We start from the raw sequence: 20604 nt of genomic DNA, 5'->3' as shown, positions 1-20604 counted from the left end.
GAGACCTGAGTGGGTTCCTTCCCAACTGGCATGGCATATGTCACCACATCCCTCAGGCAATTTCCACATCTCAGTCATGAGTAGAGGAGCATCAGGTACAACCCCTGAGTTAGGCTGTTCAGGTGAAATAAAACAACAACCCTGTAACCTGTAACCCTTAGAGACCTTTGGGCAATGTCTCCCACCACACTCCACCAGCTTCTAAACTACTTGTTAATCACTCGTCCATGTCCTGTCACAGTCTTGTCCTGTATCTATTGGAACGCATGTCTTTAAATGAAGGCCACACGGGTCTAAAATACAAACACTTTAATGATCAATGTATATGCAAACTAAATAACAAATTTCATAAACTTATATTGTGTGTGCCTTGTACACAGAAATGGCATCCCTGCCTCTAAATTCCCCTCATTTAAAGAAAGTGATAAGGATTTACAAATAGCAAATAACATTTCTGTAGTCTCTCTCGTGAAATATTAACTCAAGATCATGGGGGTCTGACACAGAGGTTTTAAGTTTTTAGTACAGAGCACACAGTTTTTTATACTCCCCGCTCACTGACATAATATAAAGCCAGCATTTGAGATCTGCTTTTGATACTTCATTGGGCCCTCACAGACTTTACTTCCTAGCAGTCTCTCCCCACCTCCACCTGCTAAGCCGCTGCATGCACCGTCTGCATGCCTAGATTTCATTTCATTCCACGACAAATAGCTTACCACTGAACGCTGCATTCAGATGGTCAGACACTGCTTTTTACCCGAAGGGAAGAGGACATGACAAGGATGCGTGAGCCAAAACATCCCTCCCATACTGGGTTCAAGAAGAACGCCTAACCCGGCACTTTACCCGTAAAAGCAACAGAAAGGCTGAACAATTAAAATTACCTGGAATATGACAGTAAAAAACACAACAATGATTGTTGTGCTGACAAACAGGTTTCTTTCTGCGACATCTTTACTGTTCAGGGTTACTACCAAAGCAAAGGCAACAGCACCACGGAGTCCACCGTACGACATGACCACTTGATCTATTATTCCCAGCTGGACCATTCGGTAGTGGTTTAGAACCCAAGTCTGCAGAATTACACCTGTTAAAGCAAATGTTTCAGAGTAGCAAAAGCCTGCATAACAATATTCTTTTAGGAATTAAGAATGGCATGACCACTGAAGCATCACAACACAAAGCTGCTGCCAAAATACATTTCCTTCCTAGAAATGGCAATTTTGCCTATGGCAGGAACAATCTGGCAAATACAGTGGTGCCCTGCAAGACGAATGCCTCGCAAGACGAAAAACCCGCTAGACGAAAGGGTTTTGCGGTTTTTGAGCTGCTTCGCAAGACGATTTTCCCTATGGGCTTGCTTCGCAAGATGAAAACGTCTTGCAAGTTTGTTTCCTTTTTCTTAACACCGTTAATACAGTTGCGACTTGACTTCGAGGAGCAACTCATAGAACGTGGTGTGGTAGCCTTTTTTGAGGTTTTTGGTGATTTTTGAAGCTTTTCCAAAACTTTTCCGACATTGTGCTTCGCAAGACGAAAAAATTCGCTAGACGAAAAAACTCGCAGAACGAATTAATTTCGTCTTGCGAGGCACCACTGTAATGAATGCAACAGACACTGCCGTGACCCAGCTTTCCTCATGTTTTGTAACATGCGCAGCCTCATCTGCACTGGACAGCCCATTATGTTCCATGGTGAGCACTGCAATGAGCATCCACAGCAGTTGCACACACGGAACTCTCCTGCTGGATTTGTTTGAAACAAAACAATTGCTTGAAAAGGTTTTAACTGCTTTCCATAGGGCTTGGTTTTTTTAATAGTGGTTTTATTTATTTCCCTGGTAAAGATGATAAATTTTGAGAAAACAATTGTTACAACAATAAACAACTTGTCCTGACAGAATTACAGACTTCTGTCATGTTGAAGTTTCATTGGATTACTCAGAGATCACGTCACATTTTCCCATGAGTGCTGAGTGGATTCATGCCACAGTCTGAACAATTAAGTATTCAATAAACATTTCCCATATGTTATAAAAGGAATATGGATTGTGTTTGTCCTTTGCTGCTCTCAATTGGCATGTTAGTTTCTCGGCCAGTGCTATTGACTGTACTCTTGTTAGACCAACACCAGTTTTCCAACATCTGGCTGTCTCCATATGGGCAGCAGTCAATAGAAAGGCTAAGAGGTCATCTTTAGGATAATCAGGAGCAGGCAGGATCCTAAGCCCAAGTAGTGCTAGTGCAGGGGACACTTCCATGGTTTTCTTGTATATTCAGCTTATTTCTTTGAAGGGTTTGATGATGTCTCAACACCACCACATATGGAAATATGTACCCTTGATTATGCATCCCCTCCAACAATTGGGATTGACTTCCTTACACATTCGGGACAGTCTCACCGGTGTATAATGCTACCTATGCAGAGGTTTAAATGAGGCTTCCCTTATTTTTGCAGAAACTAGACCACTGGTATTTGCACATCTAGGTCCATTTCCCAAGGCATTTTTGTGAACAACAGATTGCCATATTCTAGTGTTATTAGAGCCTTATAAATTGAGAAAGCTATGCCTTTAGAGAGTGGAGAGAAATTAACAAAGATGTGCTCCATTGCTGTTAGTTTCCTGTTTGCTTGAGTGGAAATGTCTGGGTTTAACAGGAATCTTCACAGCCGGTTGAAATGGTACCAGGACTATGTAAGGTTTGGTATGGCAGCGAGGAATTGTTATTTTTGTAGAGGGATACTGTCTGCATAAAAATCTTTTAATCTGTAAAGGCCCACCTGTTCCCAACCATTCCAATCTAAGTATTGCCCTACTTCTTTAAAAGATGGGTGAAAGCAAAGAAGGATAAGGGGGGATAGTGGGGGAGCCAGTTTTTTAAATGTTGCTTTCCACACATTTAGTGTGGAGTGGAGAAAAGGGTTCGCAATCGTATGGGTTTTATGTTTTCCATAGGTAAACTTTCAGTGCTAACTGCAGTTCTGATTTTTGCTGAAAATTAATCAGCACACTAGTAAAAAGATGATTGGAAATTTCAGATATCAGATCTCATCTATTTAGCCAACTTTAATAGATTAAAGTCGTATATTGGGTCTGCAGATGAAGATGATCTTAAATCTGCTTCTGATAAGCTATCAGGGGTTACTCACATCAGCCCAACTGAAGGCAGTGTTTCTTCACTGTCAGCCTGATCCTCTATAAGTCAGGGCAGTCCAACTTTTCATACCAAGTGGGCTGCAGGGGTACTTTGGCATGGAACTCAGGGGCTGCACATTGCCTTGTCATGCGGGGGGGGGGGAGGAGGCAGGGGCGGGCAGGGAACATGGTCAAAATCTGGTACACATGCACACCCCAGCACTTGTGCTGCCTTCTCAAAGCCGGTTAAGCAAAGCACCAGGCATTGGGAAGAAGGTGTGAAGGCTCTGGCAGGGTCCTAGAACCCCTCCTTTCTTCCCAAAGCTGAGAAAGCACTATCTAGGCTTTGGGAAAGAGGCTGCAGGACCCTAGGACCTTGTCAGCGCCTCCTTACCTGGCTTTGGGAAGACAGGGGGTCAATTGTTGCCTACAGCTGTCCAAAAAAGCCTTAATGGACCATCTTGCTTTAAGTGCTTCCACAAGGGAAGAGATGAATGGGTGCTTCTGAAGCTTCTGGAAAATGGGAAGGACCACTTCTAAACTGAGGAGATGGCCAGCACCAACCAATACCACCAGCAACAAGGCTGGACAGTTTCCTGGAGCCCAGAGATGTTTAAAAGGCACGCCAAGCCAAGTCCTAGAGCAGACATAGTATAGATTCCACCTTCCTGGCAGCTCTCTTAGTGATCAAAATGGCAACAGGAAGAGGAGATTAAGAATGTGGGAGAGATGCAAGCAGCCTGCTCTTGCTGGGAGGATGCTCACTGTAGGAGGAGAACAATACAGTTCTATTGCTCAGTCTGGAACTGTCATATCTGTAGAGAGTTTGTTGCAGAACTTAATCAGCAATGAAAACAAGGTCCCTGATAAAAACCTGCAAAATGTTCTAATTTATTTTTCCACCCAGCTGGTGATATAACATGCAGGAGACCAAAAGCTGAAATTAATTACCACTCTTAGTAGGAAAACGTGTTTCCTTACCAATTACTCTGTAGACAGAGATGAAGACCAGCGTCAAGAGTATGAAGGCTGTGTTCCAAGTCCAGATGTTAGGATCAACAGCTGAAATTCCCAGGAACATGAAAATAATAGTCTCTGCGCCACTCGCCAACATCTTCATGGTGTATTTCACAGTGGTAGAAGACTGCTCTGAAATATTTGCCTTGACATATTTCTGACAGCAGATACCACAGAAAGTTATACTGAAAGAAATTCAAGACACATCTTAATCACTTATCTTTGCAGCAACTTGTTCTGCATTGTCATATCTACTAAACTGTTCTATTCTGAAATCTAAAAGCAGATCTACGCCTAAATGTTTTGTTTCCCTCTGAAATACTGACCTACCTGAGCCAAATCCTTTGGCAGGCAATGGAAATAAAAAAGTTTAACTGCCACAACTGTCAGGCGTTATTGGATCTGTGTTTGGCTGCTCTTTGCATTTAACCTCTGAACTGAAGATAATGTTGGTTTATAGAAAGGAGTCTTGCTGGGTATTGGAGTGGATGAGTTGAATAATGTTTATACATAGCTGACATATGAAGAATAAGAAGTTCATTAGTTTCTGAACTTTACTTTTTCTCTTTTAATCCTTTATTTCTCTCTCTTTCTTCTTTTTCTCTGGATCTGTGTTTTTATGTAGAGTAATATTTCAATTTGGATAAAAACGATATTTGAGGGGAAAAAATTATCTCTCTTTTAAAATACTAATAAACGTCCCCCCCTCCCCAAAAAAGAGGGTACTGAGCCATGGAAGATGACAGGTGACCCCTGCCTCCTGGTATGTCCTTCGGTCCAAACTTCCAGCTTGCTCCTCAACTTGGCCTCCTGGTTGGCCCTAAGAGCCTGACTCCTGCCTTGTCCCATGGCTTCTGCTTCCTGGCTCACCCAAGAGTGCTGCTCATAGTCCAGCCCTGACACAGTCCACATTGCAAGGGCCCCGACTCTCCCTACGTGTATCTTAAAGGAACAGTACGATCCCCATTATGCTAGTGCCACTGTTATATGAAGGCTTAGCTGGTGGTTTAGCTATTTTTAATCATTTTGATTATTGTAATCTGCAGCACAACAAACCATAGAATTCCCCAAGGGTCTTCAAATGACTTCCAAGCCTAATAGTTTTGGGACATTCTCCCCAAGTTTCCACGAGTTTCTTTGGTTTTGTCTTTTTAATACAGATAGAAAATGTTTTCGAACTCAGCTGGGCATTACAATCGCTTTAAAACGACCCCTTTCTCCAGCAGTAGTAGAAAGAAAAATCAGTTAATTACCGGTAACTGAAACTTACGCAAGGATGGCAGAAAGTGACAGCATCTCAGCTGTCAAGTAAGACAAGTAGGAGACAACAAACACGAATCCGGGCTCAATTATTCTGACGTGCTTTGTGAAACGAGTGATAAGCGAGAGCAGGAATGCAAAGACAACACCGACTAAAGTACCTCCAATGCTCACCACAAAGAAAGACACTGCAAGAACAAAACCAGACAAGAATCACATGGATTTTTTATAAAAATGCTTTGAATTTTTAAAAACAATATACACTTTGGTTTATTGACTTTTTAGTCTTTGCTATCTGGTGGCTGGGAAAGTTGGGGAGATGGAGCTAAGATCTGTTACACAGATACCCAGGTATCATAATAATTCACCTGCATTGGGGGGCCTGAACACCCAAAAAGGTGTTCTGCTGGTGAGATACTTTCCCCATTACATACATTCCTGTGGCCCCAGCATCAAGCAATAGCCAAGACTCAGAGAGACAAGGAGTGGGAGCCATGGAAACCAGGGCTGAAGAATTGAACCTGAGCCTAACTGCTGTACCTTTGCAGATCTGAAGACTGAATGCTCCCAGGTGCCTTCCCCATAGCCTGGTTTACCTGAAGTATTAAGCACCTCCTGCTCTGCAGTGCCTGACCAACAGTGCAGAGAGCATTCCAGGGAAGACATCACAGATAGAAGGGAAATAGGTGTTTGGCCCGTTAAGAAGCCACACTCCACAGCCAGGAAAGGTGGATCTTAGGGAGGGATAAGGTGTAAGATTGGCTTCCTCAACCTCAGCCCTCCAGATGTTCTTGACCTACAACTCCCATGATCCCCAGCTAGCAGGACCAGTGGTCAGGGATGCTGGGAATTGTAGTCTCAAAACATCTGGAGGGCCGAGGTTGAGGAAGCCTGGTGTAAGAAGACCTCAGTCAACCACTAATTTTTGGTTTGAGCCAGTTGTGCACGTGGAGCTGACTGAGGTGCTTGTTGCTTTGTGAGTTTCTGCTGAGGGCAGGACACATCATGCCCTTGCTCCGTGGAGCTCAGAGTGGCATCCTGAGTGGCCATCACAGCCATGTTGCCTGAGGCTCATGGGAGTTGTAATCCAGGACACCTGGAAACCTCCAGGTTGGCAAACGCACCTTAAAGGAAGACGACCAAGAACCCTCTGTATACTACTCTAAGCTATCCAAAGGAAGAATGGTATAGTTTTGCTTATTGGTTTGCTTTAAAAGTTTGTTTCCTGTTCCCCACCCCCACTAAACATTTCTAGTAGCTTACAACAGCCTTTAAAACAGAACATAAATGTTAAGCAACAAGTAGTGCATTAGCTATTCTGCAGCGGATACTAAGAACAGCCGTACAAGACCCTAAAAAGCATGGTTTCCAAAACTTGGGTCTCCAGCTGTTTCTGGACTAAAATTCCCATCATCCATGCTAGGTGACTTAAAAACTTAAAGCCTTGATGTGAAATATATATAAAGCTTAACTTAAAGCTTGTGAAACTAAAGATGTTTTTCATCTGGTATCTTAATATTAATAAAAAAATCTCCCCTCTCAGGAGGCAACTTCAAAGGTGTGGTGCCACACACAGAGAAAGGAACTTCACAGCCTCCAATTATGTTGGGGTGGCGAGATTGCTTGAGCAGAGTCTTCAGTCATGTCTCAAAGAAAGGCAAACTCATATGCGTAAATGCAGCCTTTCAGATATCTTTGCCCCAGAGCTTTAGGCTTGGGGGCGGGGTGTCAAAAACTACACTTTGAATTGTACCTGGAAACAAACTGGAAATCAGTAGAAGCACACACACACACACAAATAATATATAGACAAGATGGTAGTTCCTTTTTCTTTACTTTTTTTTAAGAGGAGGAGGGAGAAAAAAATGGCATGGAGAAAGAGAGACTGAGAGACAGAGAACCACAGATAGAATAACCCAGCTCAAAACCCTTCCCATGCAAAGCCGGCCTCTGCATGAACCATCCCTTCTGCATCGTTGCCTTTTACCCATTGGCAATGGCAAGCAAACTTCTCGCTTATCTTTTTTTATGACAGCCCTTAAAAGGACATAAACATAATAGGGCTGTTAACATTCCAATAAACTGCACAAGGTGTACCATTCAAGAGTACCTGCTAACACAGGAACACGTGAATGTATGCCACCCTGAGCTCCTCAGAAGAAAGGTGTTATATAAATACAATAAAAAATTAAAATTTAATTTAAATTGTAGGGGAAATGCAGGGTACTTTTCTACAGAACTCTTATTAATTGTAATGCATTATGCACAAAAGCTAACTGTTGTTTGGTTTGATTTTAATATTAAAGGCAGGATGGAAACATGTTCAGTTGTCTAACACTGGAATTACATGCATTACCACTCGGTTCTGTATGCAGATGCCCAGCGATCGCCTGTCTGCTGCACGTCAGCACCTAGTGGGGGCTGGGGGGGGGGGCTAAAACCTTCCATTGCATCTGCCACTCTCCCTGCTCGGATGCTTCTCATCCATCACGGGGTATAAATCCAACCTAATTTATGGCCAAGACCCCCAGGTGGATGGGAATCACAGAGGAATGAGAATGGCAGGGAAAGGTTAATCACCCCTCTATCCCCCCCCCCCCCAGCTTCCAACATTTCTCTCCCAATACTGCTTTGTGGCAGAGAAGCGGGACCTATACATTTGCATGCAAAAGATCACAGGTCACATGAAACTTGAATATACCCATACCAAACAAATTAAGCAAACACAGTGATATGGGTTCTGCTTTGGGGTGGGGAAAATCTTTATACTTCTTAACTATCCCATAGCTGCAACTTTGCTCTCCTTTAAGTGTGCCACTGAGGTTCAAGAATAGCAAATGAGAGGAAAAGTGAAGAGTGTTTGAGGCAACAGGGCATCATTATTAAAACTTCACAAGATTCTTACTAATGATGTAATAAGTTTTAAAAGATGACTTACCCACACCATAGACCCAGTCGGTAGCAACCACGTTGTCAGTTCCTATTTTAACAAATGATTCAAACACATTGTATAGTACCTAAGAGGAAGATAAATTGATCATTTCATAAAGGAATCAAAGAAAGCATCTTATTGTCAACCAATAACAATTTCCTGATTTTTTGTAATGTACACAATATCTTTCTTTGGTTTCTATTTTGCTTTCTACATATGTACTATTTCTTGTTTTTTCTTTTTTGTATCTTATTTCACCATTTCTTTAACAGTACGCTACCAAATGCAACATCTATAGACTTCTATTTTACATTTGTGATTAAATTGTGATGGAAGAAAGCCTATTTGCAAAGAATTTGAGTGTGTGCTTATGAAAACAGCTAACCCTTTTTTCTCTATGTAGTAGAACAGCAGTGATATTTACTTACCTAAGTAAATTTATAGACTGCTACTTCATACCAATTTATCTGTGTCCTGAGTCATTCAATGCATTCCTGATTTATCCACAGTCCATTGGCCAATAGTTCAGAATTAAATCTGAGGAATTTACTTTTACTTTGGACTTCAAAAAAAGATCTTACCACAGTTACGGCATCATTAAGCAACGACTCTCCAAAGACAATGATGAAGAGGACTTCATTGACATGTACTTCTTCAAATACAGCCAACACGGCAACAGGATCCACTGCAGCTATTAGACTACCAAACAAGAGGAAATCCAACCAACCAGTTTGAAGGTCACCTAGAACAACAAAGCAAACCTCCTAAGAATGTTAGCCACTCTTTTCTGGGGTGGGGAATTGAGTTGCATTTAATATTGCCTTTCTTATGTGCTTGGTCCTTCTTGAGTGCATTGCCGGGGGGCGTGCGTGTACATGTGCCTGGATTTACTAGTTTCATCATGGTTAGAACTATTTCCCATTGAAATGTTAGGCTTGTTTATTTTAGACCCTATTCCCATATTAAGACTTGTGTGGATGTAAGTTACTGGATAAACCTGCCACTGTCTTAAGGGTCTAATTCATGACACTCCTAATTCGTGAGCACGTTGAACAGATATATACCCCCAGCCCCTCCAAGTGTCTAGTATCAGGTATGCCAATTATCTTCTTTTTAGCACATAGATAATGAAGTTTCAAGGTCAAAATAACTAGAGCTGGGAAAGATACGATTAGGACCACCTCTAACACGTGCTGCATTTGCCACAGAATCATTCAAGCAGTGAAACCCAGCTTTTCAAAATTAAACAGAGAACATGTTAATTTTGCAGACTGAACACATTTCCATTTCGCCAATGGTTTGCAGTCTGCAGTGATCGTGGCTGAACTGCACCACTGAAAACCAAGGAATAGTTAACCTGCTAGCCAAGAAGGTTCTCTTCCCTGCCCCACCCCCACTTGAATGTGTTTAAATGTCAAAGGGGGCATGTGGTTGAGGTTTGCTTCAGACTGACAAGAGTTTTTTTCTTGATGATAATCCTGAGGTTTTGAGAGAGAACTATTCCCTAAGGCTAGATTGGAAGAACAATAGTGGCATGTGCCCATTCACCTAGTCAACAATGGCACTAAAGGGCACGGTTTCCATTTCAGAATAAAAAGCGACTGTCCCGACTGCACACAAAAGAAAGCAAAAGCAATCCTTTATAGTTGATTTCAAAACTACACCTATTGTAAACTGAGCCCTAACACAAACACCAAGAGGCTTGCCAATCCTAAATGCTACCAAGATGGCAGCCTATCTTTACTGGAACTTCAGAGGAAAGGGTAAACCGAACACAGGCCTGATCTGGCTTCGAAACTTACGCAACCGGATCTTGATGAGAAACCTGAGATGGGCAATCTTCTTTAAATGCAAAGATCATAGTTTTCTCAGAAGCTGCTAGTTCACCATGCATATCATCCTAACTTAACCGAATGCACAGGGTCTGTAGTGAGAATGTAGCTGGAAGGGAATAACCACAGAGACTGCTCTGATCTCTTTGGAAGAAGGGCAGGATAAAAATATAACAATAAATATATGTAATAAATTATCAGCTGTGGTGCTCTACAACTGCAAAGTAGGTTTGTACCAAGGTCATGGCTTGGAGCGGTTGATGTGACAAAAGCTCCACAGTTACTCATCCCAACAAAACATGAGCCAATAGCTAATAATGAAATAATGATTACCCACGCCTTACCCATTATTCCTGTGAGAAAGACCCCGTAGAGTGAAAGGCCTGTGGTGACAGTATTCCAGATGGTCCCAATGACAGCATACAGAAGGATGGTGCCCAGGTTGCCAAAGAAGAGTCGGTTTGGCATGAAGTATCCTGCATCTAAGACGATGGGTGGGAGCAGGTAGAAGAAAAAGACGTCTGGCGTAAGGGTGAAGGAGGCAATATGATCTGCTGCGAACACAATGCCTCCCAGGATAATGCCCAGCGCAATGAGCAAGACACTTTCTGGAACCACACTGGTGACTTTATGGGACAGGTGGAAAACTGTCAAGAAAACAACATGGATGAGAGTCAGAAGGCAAATGCAAGAATAAATATTAAATAATGGTATGCTTCTGGGTGCATAAAAGTGTGAAATATCATGTGAGTATATCATGGGGCAAGACATCTTGCACCTTCTCCTTCTCCACAGATCTCTGCTCCAATAATGGCTAAAAGGCTGTTTATAATGAAAAAAAAGAACTGTAAAATGAATTTTGCGGAGGAGGCTTTGGGTACACACTCACTCCGAATAGGGAGCCCACATGCTGATTTTACTTCCCATCTTGACCAATGGGAAGGGTTTGAAAATAGATAGACAGATTAACACAATTTTGGATTTGGTGGTTCCTCCACCTTGGATTACCCCACCCCAACCCCTTTGAATTTCTCTACCCTTAATGTTATACATCAAAGATTCCCCAGGCACTCATTTAAATTAGAACAGGGCTGGGGAGAATGCAGTGCCCTGTTTGGAGGAAATGAGTGGCTTTAACCATGAACAGGAGCACTGCTTTTAGGAGGGAGGTTACAGTGCAACATTTTGTTGCAGATCTCACTTGTAACATTGCTAATGTCGATTTTCTCTCCTCCTCCAATTAATATTTATTCGTAGAAAGTAGGTAACTTGTATCAGTTAATACAGTGCAGGAGTGAACAGTGTCTTGAAACGTATTATTCCGGTGTGCAAGAAATAAGTTCCATTTTCTTATAACTTCCTTCTCAGTTTCTTTGGGATTCACACTGACAGCATTCCTATTCCATCTTCAAGTCTCACATCCTAAAATCAACGCACTGAGCTACTCTGTCCCAACTCTTCATAGCCATCACCCAAGCAATCCAAGTGCATGGCTTCAGTGCCACAAATGTGTCCAAATCTACAGCCGAGAAATCAATATGCCACACACAGTTCAACTACATTTCTAGCCAATGCTTTCTAGGCATCTGTCTGCATCCTCCACAACACCATTAATTATTGTGGTTCCCCACTTGCTCTTATTATTTTTCCATATACTAACAATGTCTGAGTCCTGGTCATGGGGCAAGATACCCCTGTATTAGGGCCCTGGCCAAATAAAACTCCTGCCTCAAAAGCTTTTAGAGTCTGAAAGAAAGAAATAGATGGATGCTATGATAGACAATAATAAGGGACGCGGGAGGCGCTGTGAGTTAAACCACAGAGCCTAGGACTTGCCAATCAGAAGGTCGGCAGTTCAAATCCCTGCGACGGGGTGAGCTCCCATTGCTCGGTCCCTGCTCCTGCCAACCTAGCAGTTCGAAAGCACGTCAAAGTGCAAGTAGATAAATAGGTACTGCTCCAGCGGGAAGGTAAACGGCATTTCCGTGTGCTGCTCTGGTTCGCCAGAAGTGGCTTAGTCATGCTGGCCACATGACCTGGAAGCTGTACACCGGCTCCCCCGGCCAATAAAGCGAGATGAGTGCCGCAACCCCAGAGTCGGCCACGACTGGACCTAATGGTCAGGGGTCCCTTTACCTTTATGATAGACAATAAGTGGGGTGCTTCCAAATCCTATTCATTATATAAAGAATAAATAAGTTCTTTCCAGAAACCACACTGCAACAAACCAGGGAAAGATGTGAAAGGGTCAGGCCACCCTTGAGGCAAGGTGAGGCGACTGCCTCAGGCAGCATTTTCCACAGAGGAAGCAGATCCTGACAACAGATCTTTATTCCTCCCTGGTTTCTGATCCAGATTTTCACTCACCCCTTCCTCCCTGGTGGGGAAGGGGAGAGGCTATTTTGCAATTCACCTCAGGTGCCAAAATGTCCTGGTCTGGCCCTGGTAAAACATATTAGTAAACAATCAAGGAATCAATATACTTGCAGTGCCCTAATTATTGAGGCATATGGCTCAGTATCAACTGTAAGAGCTAAAAAACAAAACTCAAAGAACCCCTGTCTGCCTTCCCTAATCTCAGCAAGTGCCGAAAACGTCTCCCAAGTTAGATATAGTCTTAAAACAACAGCAACTGGTTAGCACTTGGTTTGCTCTCTGGAAGGTTTCTTAGTTGCTACACACTTAATGATCACCACAGAACCTGTATACACCATTGCAATGAGCTCATTAAAATCACAATTTAGGTCACTGTTCTTTGTGGGTCAACAAATTAGCAAACTTACATTAGCAGTTTAAAAGGTGGACGCTATTTTAGGATCACCAGGTCAATGTTCCTCATTAAGTTATGAGGTCATGTGCACACCTGACTTCAGAAGTCAAATGTCAATGGAATTTGGAAACAGACCTATTGAAAACCTTGTGGTCAGTTTTGAGCGGGGGGGGGGGGGAGAACCAGAGCAAATTGAAAGCCCATTCTAGACCTGGATTTTGCAATCCATGAAATGAGGTACATTTTTACATTGATCTTGAGAAGAGTGCTGTAGTTTAAGTCAAGGTAACATGGGTTAAAGCCTGACATAGAAAGCCATAGAAAGCCATACACACCAATTTCTTCTAACTTTCCCATGTTCCATTTTCTATGACTAAGGTCAGTTTAGAGTTGGCAAAAAGCTTCAGTACGTGCTATTACATTGGCTTCTATAAAACCAGGACAAGCCCTGTTATTTCCACTCTTTGCATATTGACTGTGGCTTTAATAACATACCGTTTTCTTAAACATAAGGTTAAGCAAATGCATATTCCTTGATTGTTGCAAGCCTTGCTACTTCCTTGTAACTATAGGAAATGACCAGGGTGGGTGTTGGCAGGCTGGCTACTAGCTTATGAACTTGGAAGACACTTCACTCCAAAATTGCCTATATGATTTTAAAACCTGGCTTCGGTTTGGTTCACTTTTTAAAGGGGTTGCAGGAGGCATGATGGAAAATGTAGCTCAATGAGTTAAATTGGTTACCTTAGGGGAGGTGACATCCCAAGTCATATGCACAGAATATGGGGACCTTTCACAATCCAATCAATGCAATTGAAGAAATAATTGCAAGAGAGTGGCCCTCAGGAGAGGAGCCCATTGTTCAACTGCTGATCTCATCAAACTAGCTGAAGAAAGCGGGTAGCACCATCTGTCCCAACAAAAGAAAATTCTATCAGAGGGTGAGGATCCATGTCAACCTGACCCCAGGGGGTACAGAGCTATGTTAAACGACACCTCCCTGATCCTTTGAACCTTTTGTTTATGGGAAAAGTTGAATATCACTCCACCTAAAATAGTGCTGTGGTCTAAACCACAGAGCCTAGGGCTTGCTGATCAAAAGGTCAGCGGTTCGAATCCCCGTGATGGAGTGAGCTCCCATTTTTCAGCCCCATGGGGTTTCCATGCGCTGCTCTGGTTCGCCAGAAGCGGCTTAGTCATGCTGGCCACATGACCCAGAAGCTGTCTGCGGACAAACGCCGGCTCCTTCGGCCTATAGAATGAGATGAGCGCGCAACCCCAGAGTCGTTCGCGACTGGCCTTAATTGTCAGGGGTCCCTTCACCTTTAAAAGCACTTATGCTGAGTATCACTCATGTTTGTTAGCCACAACCCAGGGGGTCTGACTCACCTGTTTTTCTCTCAGTACCTCACTTCTCTGGATCCTACAGAAGTAGAGGTCCCCGTTTGCTGCAGCTGCTTCAAATGCCCTCCACCACCCTTGCCAGTTGGAGGAGAGACTCAGGAAGCCATTTTCAGGGCCTGCTCTTGCTTGACTTTTCTTCCCTGTTTTCCTGCCTGACCCCAGAGCTGCGCCCCTTCCCCCTGCTCCAAACCTTCAGAATTCCCACCAGAACAAGGAAAGGTGCATCCTACTTCCGAGCCTGTCTTCTGGACATACATTCACCACAAACTGGTAGCCTCCACATCCAGTTGCTCTTCCCACGTGTGTGTGTGTGTCTGCATTTTAGAAGCCACCCTTTGGTGTCTCTCCTCTTCCCAGCCAACCATGCCTGGCTGAGGAGGCCTAGTCTACAAACGTGGGCAGAGAACAGGATAGTGCTGAACTCAGCTATGCCTCCATCTCCTCTGATGCGTTGGGTGTTTGCATGGCTGTAGTTAGAATTAATCAGCTATTCCTCTCAAACTAAAGAAATGTATGTCATAACAGTGTGAGAGATTATGGCAATTCATTATCTCAACCAGGTAGGAGTGACTAAAAGTCAAGTTAACAAACGAGGATATGTCTTCTTTTTATCTCAGTCCTTTTTAGAAGAGAATTTTTTTTTCACAGGCATGTCATCTGCTGTCAAGATTCACCTTCCCTTTGCCATTGCCATAATAATCTTGTTCTCCTATGTTGTCATACTGTGATTTTGCTATTCCAGACTGAAGCAAAGGAACCCTCTATGTTTCGTATGCATGTTTTGTTTGGTCATTATTGACCCTTTATGCAAGTCAGTGAGTGAGTTACCGGTGCTCCCTGATGCTTTTTCTGTTAAAAACTGTCACCTAAATGAGAGGAGGAAAGGGCTATCAATGCGCAACCTCCAAAGCTGGAGTCAGCAATGCTTCTGAATTTTAGTGGCTGGAAATCACTGGAGAGGAGAAATATTCATGTGCTCCCTGGTTTCCCACAGACATCTGGTTGAGACCAGGACGATGGACCAGATGGGCCACTGGTCTGATCCAACAGGCTATTTTTATGTTCATTGGTAGTGACACATGTGGGCAGCCTGTTGCCTCTATGGGTATTCAGCATGGCCTGCCCACCCCCCACCCCCCACCCCGGCGGCCAAATTCTCTTGCCACTAAATTTACATGATGGGCATGGCGTGTGTGGATGGCATCACCCTCTGCCCGGCCCTTCAGACAGCTGCTTGGCAAGCTGGAGGAAGCACACTGTGGAAGAAGGTGAACTTCTGCGCACTCTCCCCTGCAGCTCTCCACCATGCACCATGAGTGTGAATGGATGAGTGTGCATGTGCATCCAGGAAGGCAAGCTTGTGAGGAGGCGGGGTGATGCAGTGCAGATAAGGGCACACGAGGAGAGAGTCCTCCGCATGTCCAGCCACATTAAGCTGCTGACCACCCTCCCGCCACTACATGTGGCAGAAAGGTTCCTCACCCCCGAGATAGAAGGTGGCCATCTCCATCTCACCCGGCTTCTGAGCTTTATGTTTGGACTTTAGACGGACCATTTTGTTGTCCCAGCAGCACAGTTCTAAACTAAACTAAACTAAGTTCTGAACTAAATCTAGAGCCAAGGTTTCGCTGGTTTTTCAAGGAAAATGTCAAGTAACACTGTGGCTGAAATCAGAAACATAAACATTAGGTAGTAAGTCATTCCAGACTCAAATGGGGTTTATTTCTCAGTAAACATATTTAGGGGCTATGTATGTGACATAGTTCAAGTGTAGCACCACAGGCTAGAAAGAACATTTAGTTTTATTACATCTTATTGTTAACCAATGGTAAAAGGTCAGCAATAACACTAAGTGGTATTAGCAGGGGAAAAATTGGAAGTAAAAAGGGTTGCCTCAGGTGTTCATAAAATGACATCAGCTGAGGTTGCAGCACAAAGCAAAATGGCATTCAAGAACATTAAGTCAAGGTTGAATAAGTTATTCACTTAATTCCCTGTTAAGATTGCCCTTCAAATGAATATGTGGTTTTAAAACAGAACCAAGCTAAATAGTTTGTGATTTTTTAAAAAAATTGTTAAAGCCATGCTATGTAGGAGATGGGAAACACATAGTGTAAAGAGGCGCAAAAGAGTCTGAAGTAATGAGTCTCACAAAAATATTTTTCTGTGTCACACATGCACACAACCTTCATTCCACCCCCCCCCCCTTTTAAATACACTGGCCAGAAGAAAGAGGAGTGTGAGGTAAATCCTAAAAGAGCAGTTGTCCGCTGCTTTACTCCACAGTTTGCCATCACAGAACAAAGGCTCTGTCGCCTCATGGTTTTCTCCCAGATTGCTCACCAGTACTCAGGTGGGATCAGGACATAGTGTTTATTGATTTCAGTAAGGTTTCAGTAAGGTTTTGGACAAAGTCCCCAATGATACAATTGTGAGGAAGCTGGTAAATGTGGACAGTCGTACAGTCGTACATGGTACAGTCGTACCATGGAAGTCGAATGGAATCAGTTATGGAAGTCCGTTTTACTTCCAAAACGTTCAAAAACCAAAGCACAGCTTCTGATTGGCTGCAGGAAGCTCTTGCAGCCAATCGGAAGCCACAGAAGCCCCATCGGGTATTTGGCTTCCAAAAGAATGTTCGAAAACCGGAACAGTCACTTCCAAGTTTTGATCGTCGGGGAGCCAAAACATTTGAGAACTAGGCTGTTTGACTTCCAAGGTACAACTGTAACTGTTAGGTGGGTTTGTAGCTGGTTGACTGACCAAACCCAAAGAGTCCTCATTAATGGTTCCTAGGCATTGTTCAGCCCGGACACTGAAGTCCAGCTCCAAGGGCCTTCTGGCGGTTCCCTCACTACGAGAAGCGAGATTACAGAGAACCAGGAAGAGGGCCTTCTTGGTAGTGGCGCCTGCCCTGTGGAACGCCCTCCCATCAGAAGTCAAGGAAATAAACAACTATCTGACTTTTAGAAGACATCTGAAGGCAGCCCTGTTTAGGGAAGTTTTAAATGTTTGATGTTTCATTGTGTTTTTAATATTCTGTTGGGAGCCGCCCAGAGTGAGTGGGGAAACCCAGCCAGATGGGTGGGGTATGTATGTATGTATGTATGTATGAATAATAATAATAATAATAGTAATAGTAATAATAATAGTAATAATAATAATAATAATAATAATAATAATAATAATAATAATAATATATTCATCATCATCATCAATATCCTGGGGGAAAGTCTGATGCTGCAGGGTTCTGTCCTGGGCCTGTTGTTGTTCAACATCTTCATAAACGACTTGGATGAAGCAACTCGGGAGATGTTCATCAAATCTGCAGATGACACAAAACTGGAAGGGGTAGCTAATGCCGCAGAAGACAGAATCAGAATTCAAAATGACCTTAACAGATTGGAGAACTGGGCCCAAGCTAACAAAATGAATTTCAATAGGGGAAAATGTAAGATTTAGTGCTTAGGCAAATATAAGATGGGGGACACCTGGCTTACTAGTAGTATATGTGAAAAGGATCTCGGGGTCTTGGTGGACCACAAGCTTAACAGTGTGATGCTATTCCAGGCTGCATCAACAGAAGTGCAGTGTCCAGATCAAGGGAAGTAAGAGTACCACTCTTATTCTGCCTTGGTCAGACCACACCTGGAATACGGTGTCCAGTTCTGGGAGCCACAGTTTCAGAAGGATGTTGACAAGCTGGAACGTGTGCAGAGATGGACCATCAAGATGATCAAGGGTTTATAAGGAACGGGATTTTCACAGAGGAGTTTCACAGTGGATCGTATTAGGACTCCAGAGTGTGGTACAGTGGTACCTCGCATTACAAACGCCTCAGGTTACAAATGCTTCAGGTTACAAACTCCGCTAACTTGGAAGAGTTACCTCGAGTTGAGAACTTTGCCCCAGGATGAGAACAGAATTCGTGTGCCAATGGCGCAGTGGCAGCAAGAGGCCCCATTAGCAAAAGCTAAAAGTTTAAAATGGACCTCCGGAATGAATTAAGTTCGTAACTAGAGGTACCACTCTACTCCTTTCTGAACACAAAATACCAGCTGAACATATAAATGTCCTGCTGGATTTAATAGATCCCATTGTACTCCATTTAGAAAATATTTCTTTAGAAAGTATTTCTAAAGGTCTCTAATTGGGAATATTCTTGTACATCCATTTTTCCATATTACTCTCATGAAGTAATTTATTAACTTTACTCTGATGCCTTCTTCATTGTCTTGCAGGCAGGGGCAAGGAACCTCTTGTAAAGACAATAACAGGAAGAGCTGCAAGTTAAACAGTCACCATTACTTAGAATTCACCTGACGGAAAGCACCTACAGCATTTTTCTTCTTTTGTTGTTGGGGGTGGAAAGAAGGTGGCAGCCAGGTATCTGCAAAAGTGTGTACTTAGCACTTACTAATGTACACATTTAAGAGCTGAAGAAGATTAGCTTGACAAAGTACACCAAAGGAAGTGCACAGAGATTAAGGGGTCAAAGCACTTGGTTTTAGGACAGCTAATGCAACTACTTGTGAGTAAGCGATTTGGGAGAGCTATCAGCTTGTGTTTTGCTTCCACAGTGAAGAGGTGAGAGGGAAGAACCCAGCAGAACTGACCAGAGCTGGATTTCTAGCAGCTAATTCTCCAGCTATCTAGTTCTAGTTATCTACAAGTGCAAGCTGGATTTAGAAGAGGCAGAGGAACCAGAGACCAAATTGCAAACATGCGCTGGATTATGGAGAAAGCTAGAGAGTTCCAGAAAGACATCTACTTCTGCTTCATTGACTATGCAAAAGCCTTTGACTGTGTTGACCACAGCAAACTATGGCAAGTTCTTAAAGAAATGGGAGTGCCTGATCACCTCATCTGTCTCCTGCGAAATCTCTATGTGGGACAAGAAGCTACAGTTAGAACTGGATATGGAACAACTGATTGGTTCCAAATTGGGAAAGGAGTACGGCAAGGCTGTATATTGTCTCCCTGCTTATTTAACTTATATGCAGAATTCATCATGCGAAAGGCTGGGCTGGATGAATCCCAAGCCGGAATTAAGATTGCCGGAAGAAATATCAACAACCTCAGATATGCAGATGACACAACCTTGATGGCAGAAAGTGAGGAGGAATTAAAGAACCTTTTAATGAGGGTGAAAGAGGAGAGCGCAAAATATGGTCTGAAGCTCAACATCAAAAAAACGAAGATCATGGCCACTGGGCCCATCACCTCCTGGCAAATAGAAGGGGAAGAAATGGAGGCAGTGAGAGATTTTACTTTCTTGGGCTCCATGATCAGTGCAGATGGTGACAGCAGTCACGAAATTAAAAGACGCCTGCTCCTTGGGAGAAAGGCGATGGCAAACCTAGACAACATCTTAAAAAGCAGAGACATCACCTTGCCAACAAAGGTCCGTATAGTAAAAGCCATGGTTTTCCCAGTAGTGATGTATGGAAGTGAGAGCTGGACCATAAAGAAGGCTGATCGCCGAAGAATTGATGCTTTTGAATTATGGTGCTGGAGGAGACTCTTGAGAGTCCCATGGACTGCAAGAAGATCAAACCTCTCCATTCTGAAGGAAATCAGCCCTGAGCGCTCACTGGAAGGACAGATCGTGAAGCTGAGGCTCCAATACTTTGGCCACCTCATGAGAAGAGAAGACTCCCTGGAAAAGACACTGATGTTGGGAAAGATGGAGGGCACAAGGAGAAGGGGACGACAGAGAATGAGATGGTTGGATGGTGTCCTTGAAGCTACTAGCATGAGTTTGATCAAACTGCGGGAGGCAGTGGAGGACAGAAGAGCCTGGCGTGCTCTGGTCCATGGGGTCACGAAGAGTCGGACACGACTAAACGACTAAACAACAACAACAATCTAGTTACTAGTTGTTACGGGAAAGAGAAAGCCAAAGAGATTATGGACTGTAGGTCTGGTGAATCATGAAATTGTCCTTAAATATGGAACATCAGAAGCTGCCCAGACAGCAGCTCACTAACACTTTGCTCTTCTAACCCCGTAGGCAGGGGTTCAGTGGCAGAGAAGGTATGTGCCACCTACTACCTAATTGCGAACCTAAGATCTTCAGTGTGCAAACAAAGTTTGTGGCCTATCACTGATCCTTAAAAATGCCATTTACCATATATACCAGGGGTTGTCAGCCTGGTCCCTACGACCCACTAGTGGGCGTTTCAGGATTCTAGGTGGGCAGTAGTGAGTTCCAAGACACAAGCTGAATCCTCCTTCCATCGAGCACTGG

At 43.4% G+C, this 20604-nt stretch overlaps 1 protein-coding gene across 3 annotated transcripts in view; it reads right to left on the bottom strand.

Moving 5' to 3' along the window:
- SLC9A3 (solute carrier family 9 member A3) overlaps positions 1 to 20604 on the bottom strand; it is a gene marked incomplete at its 3' end in the record, with an annotated part of 104392 nt that overhangs the window by 19954 nt on the left and 63834 nt on the right. For all 3 annotated transcript variants that reach the window (XM_082194813.1, XM_082194814.1, XM_082194815.1), the window contains exons 2-7: positions 10525 to 10827; positions 8930 to 9090; positions 8355 to 8433; positions 5427 to 5604; positions 4121 to 4341; positions 888 to 1090 (exon numbers count right to left, since the gene is read on the bottom strand). In XM_082194813.1, coding sequence (XP_082050939.1) covers positions 888 to 1090; positions 4121 to 4341; positions 5427 to 5604; positions 8355 to 8433; positions 8930 to 9090; positions 10525 to 10827 — 1145 coding nt within the window. The remainder of the gene's footprint in view (positions 1 to 887; positions 1091 to 4120; positions 4342 to 5426; positions 5605 to 8354; positions 8434 to 8929; positions 9091 to 10524; positions 10828 to 20604) is intronic.

Source organism: Podarcis vaucheri, assembly GCF_965113315.1.
Source record: "Podarcis vaucheri genome assembly, chromosome: 13".
Lineage (NCBI taxonomy): Eukaryota > Metazoa > Chordata > Lepidosauria > Squamata > Lacertidae > Podarcis > Podarcis vaucheri.
The sequence above is the reverse complement of the archived record's forward strand: the minus strand, read 5'-3'. Positions and strand labels throughout refer to the sequence as shown.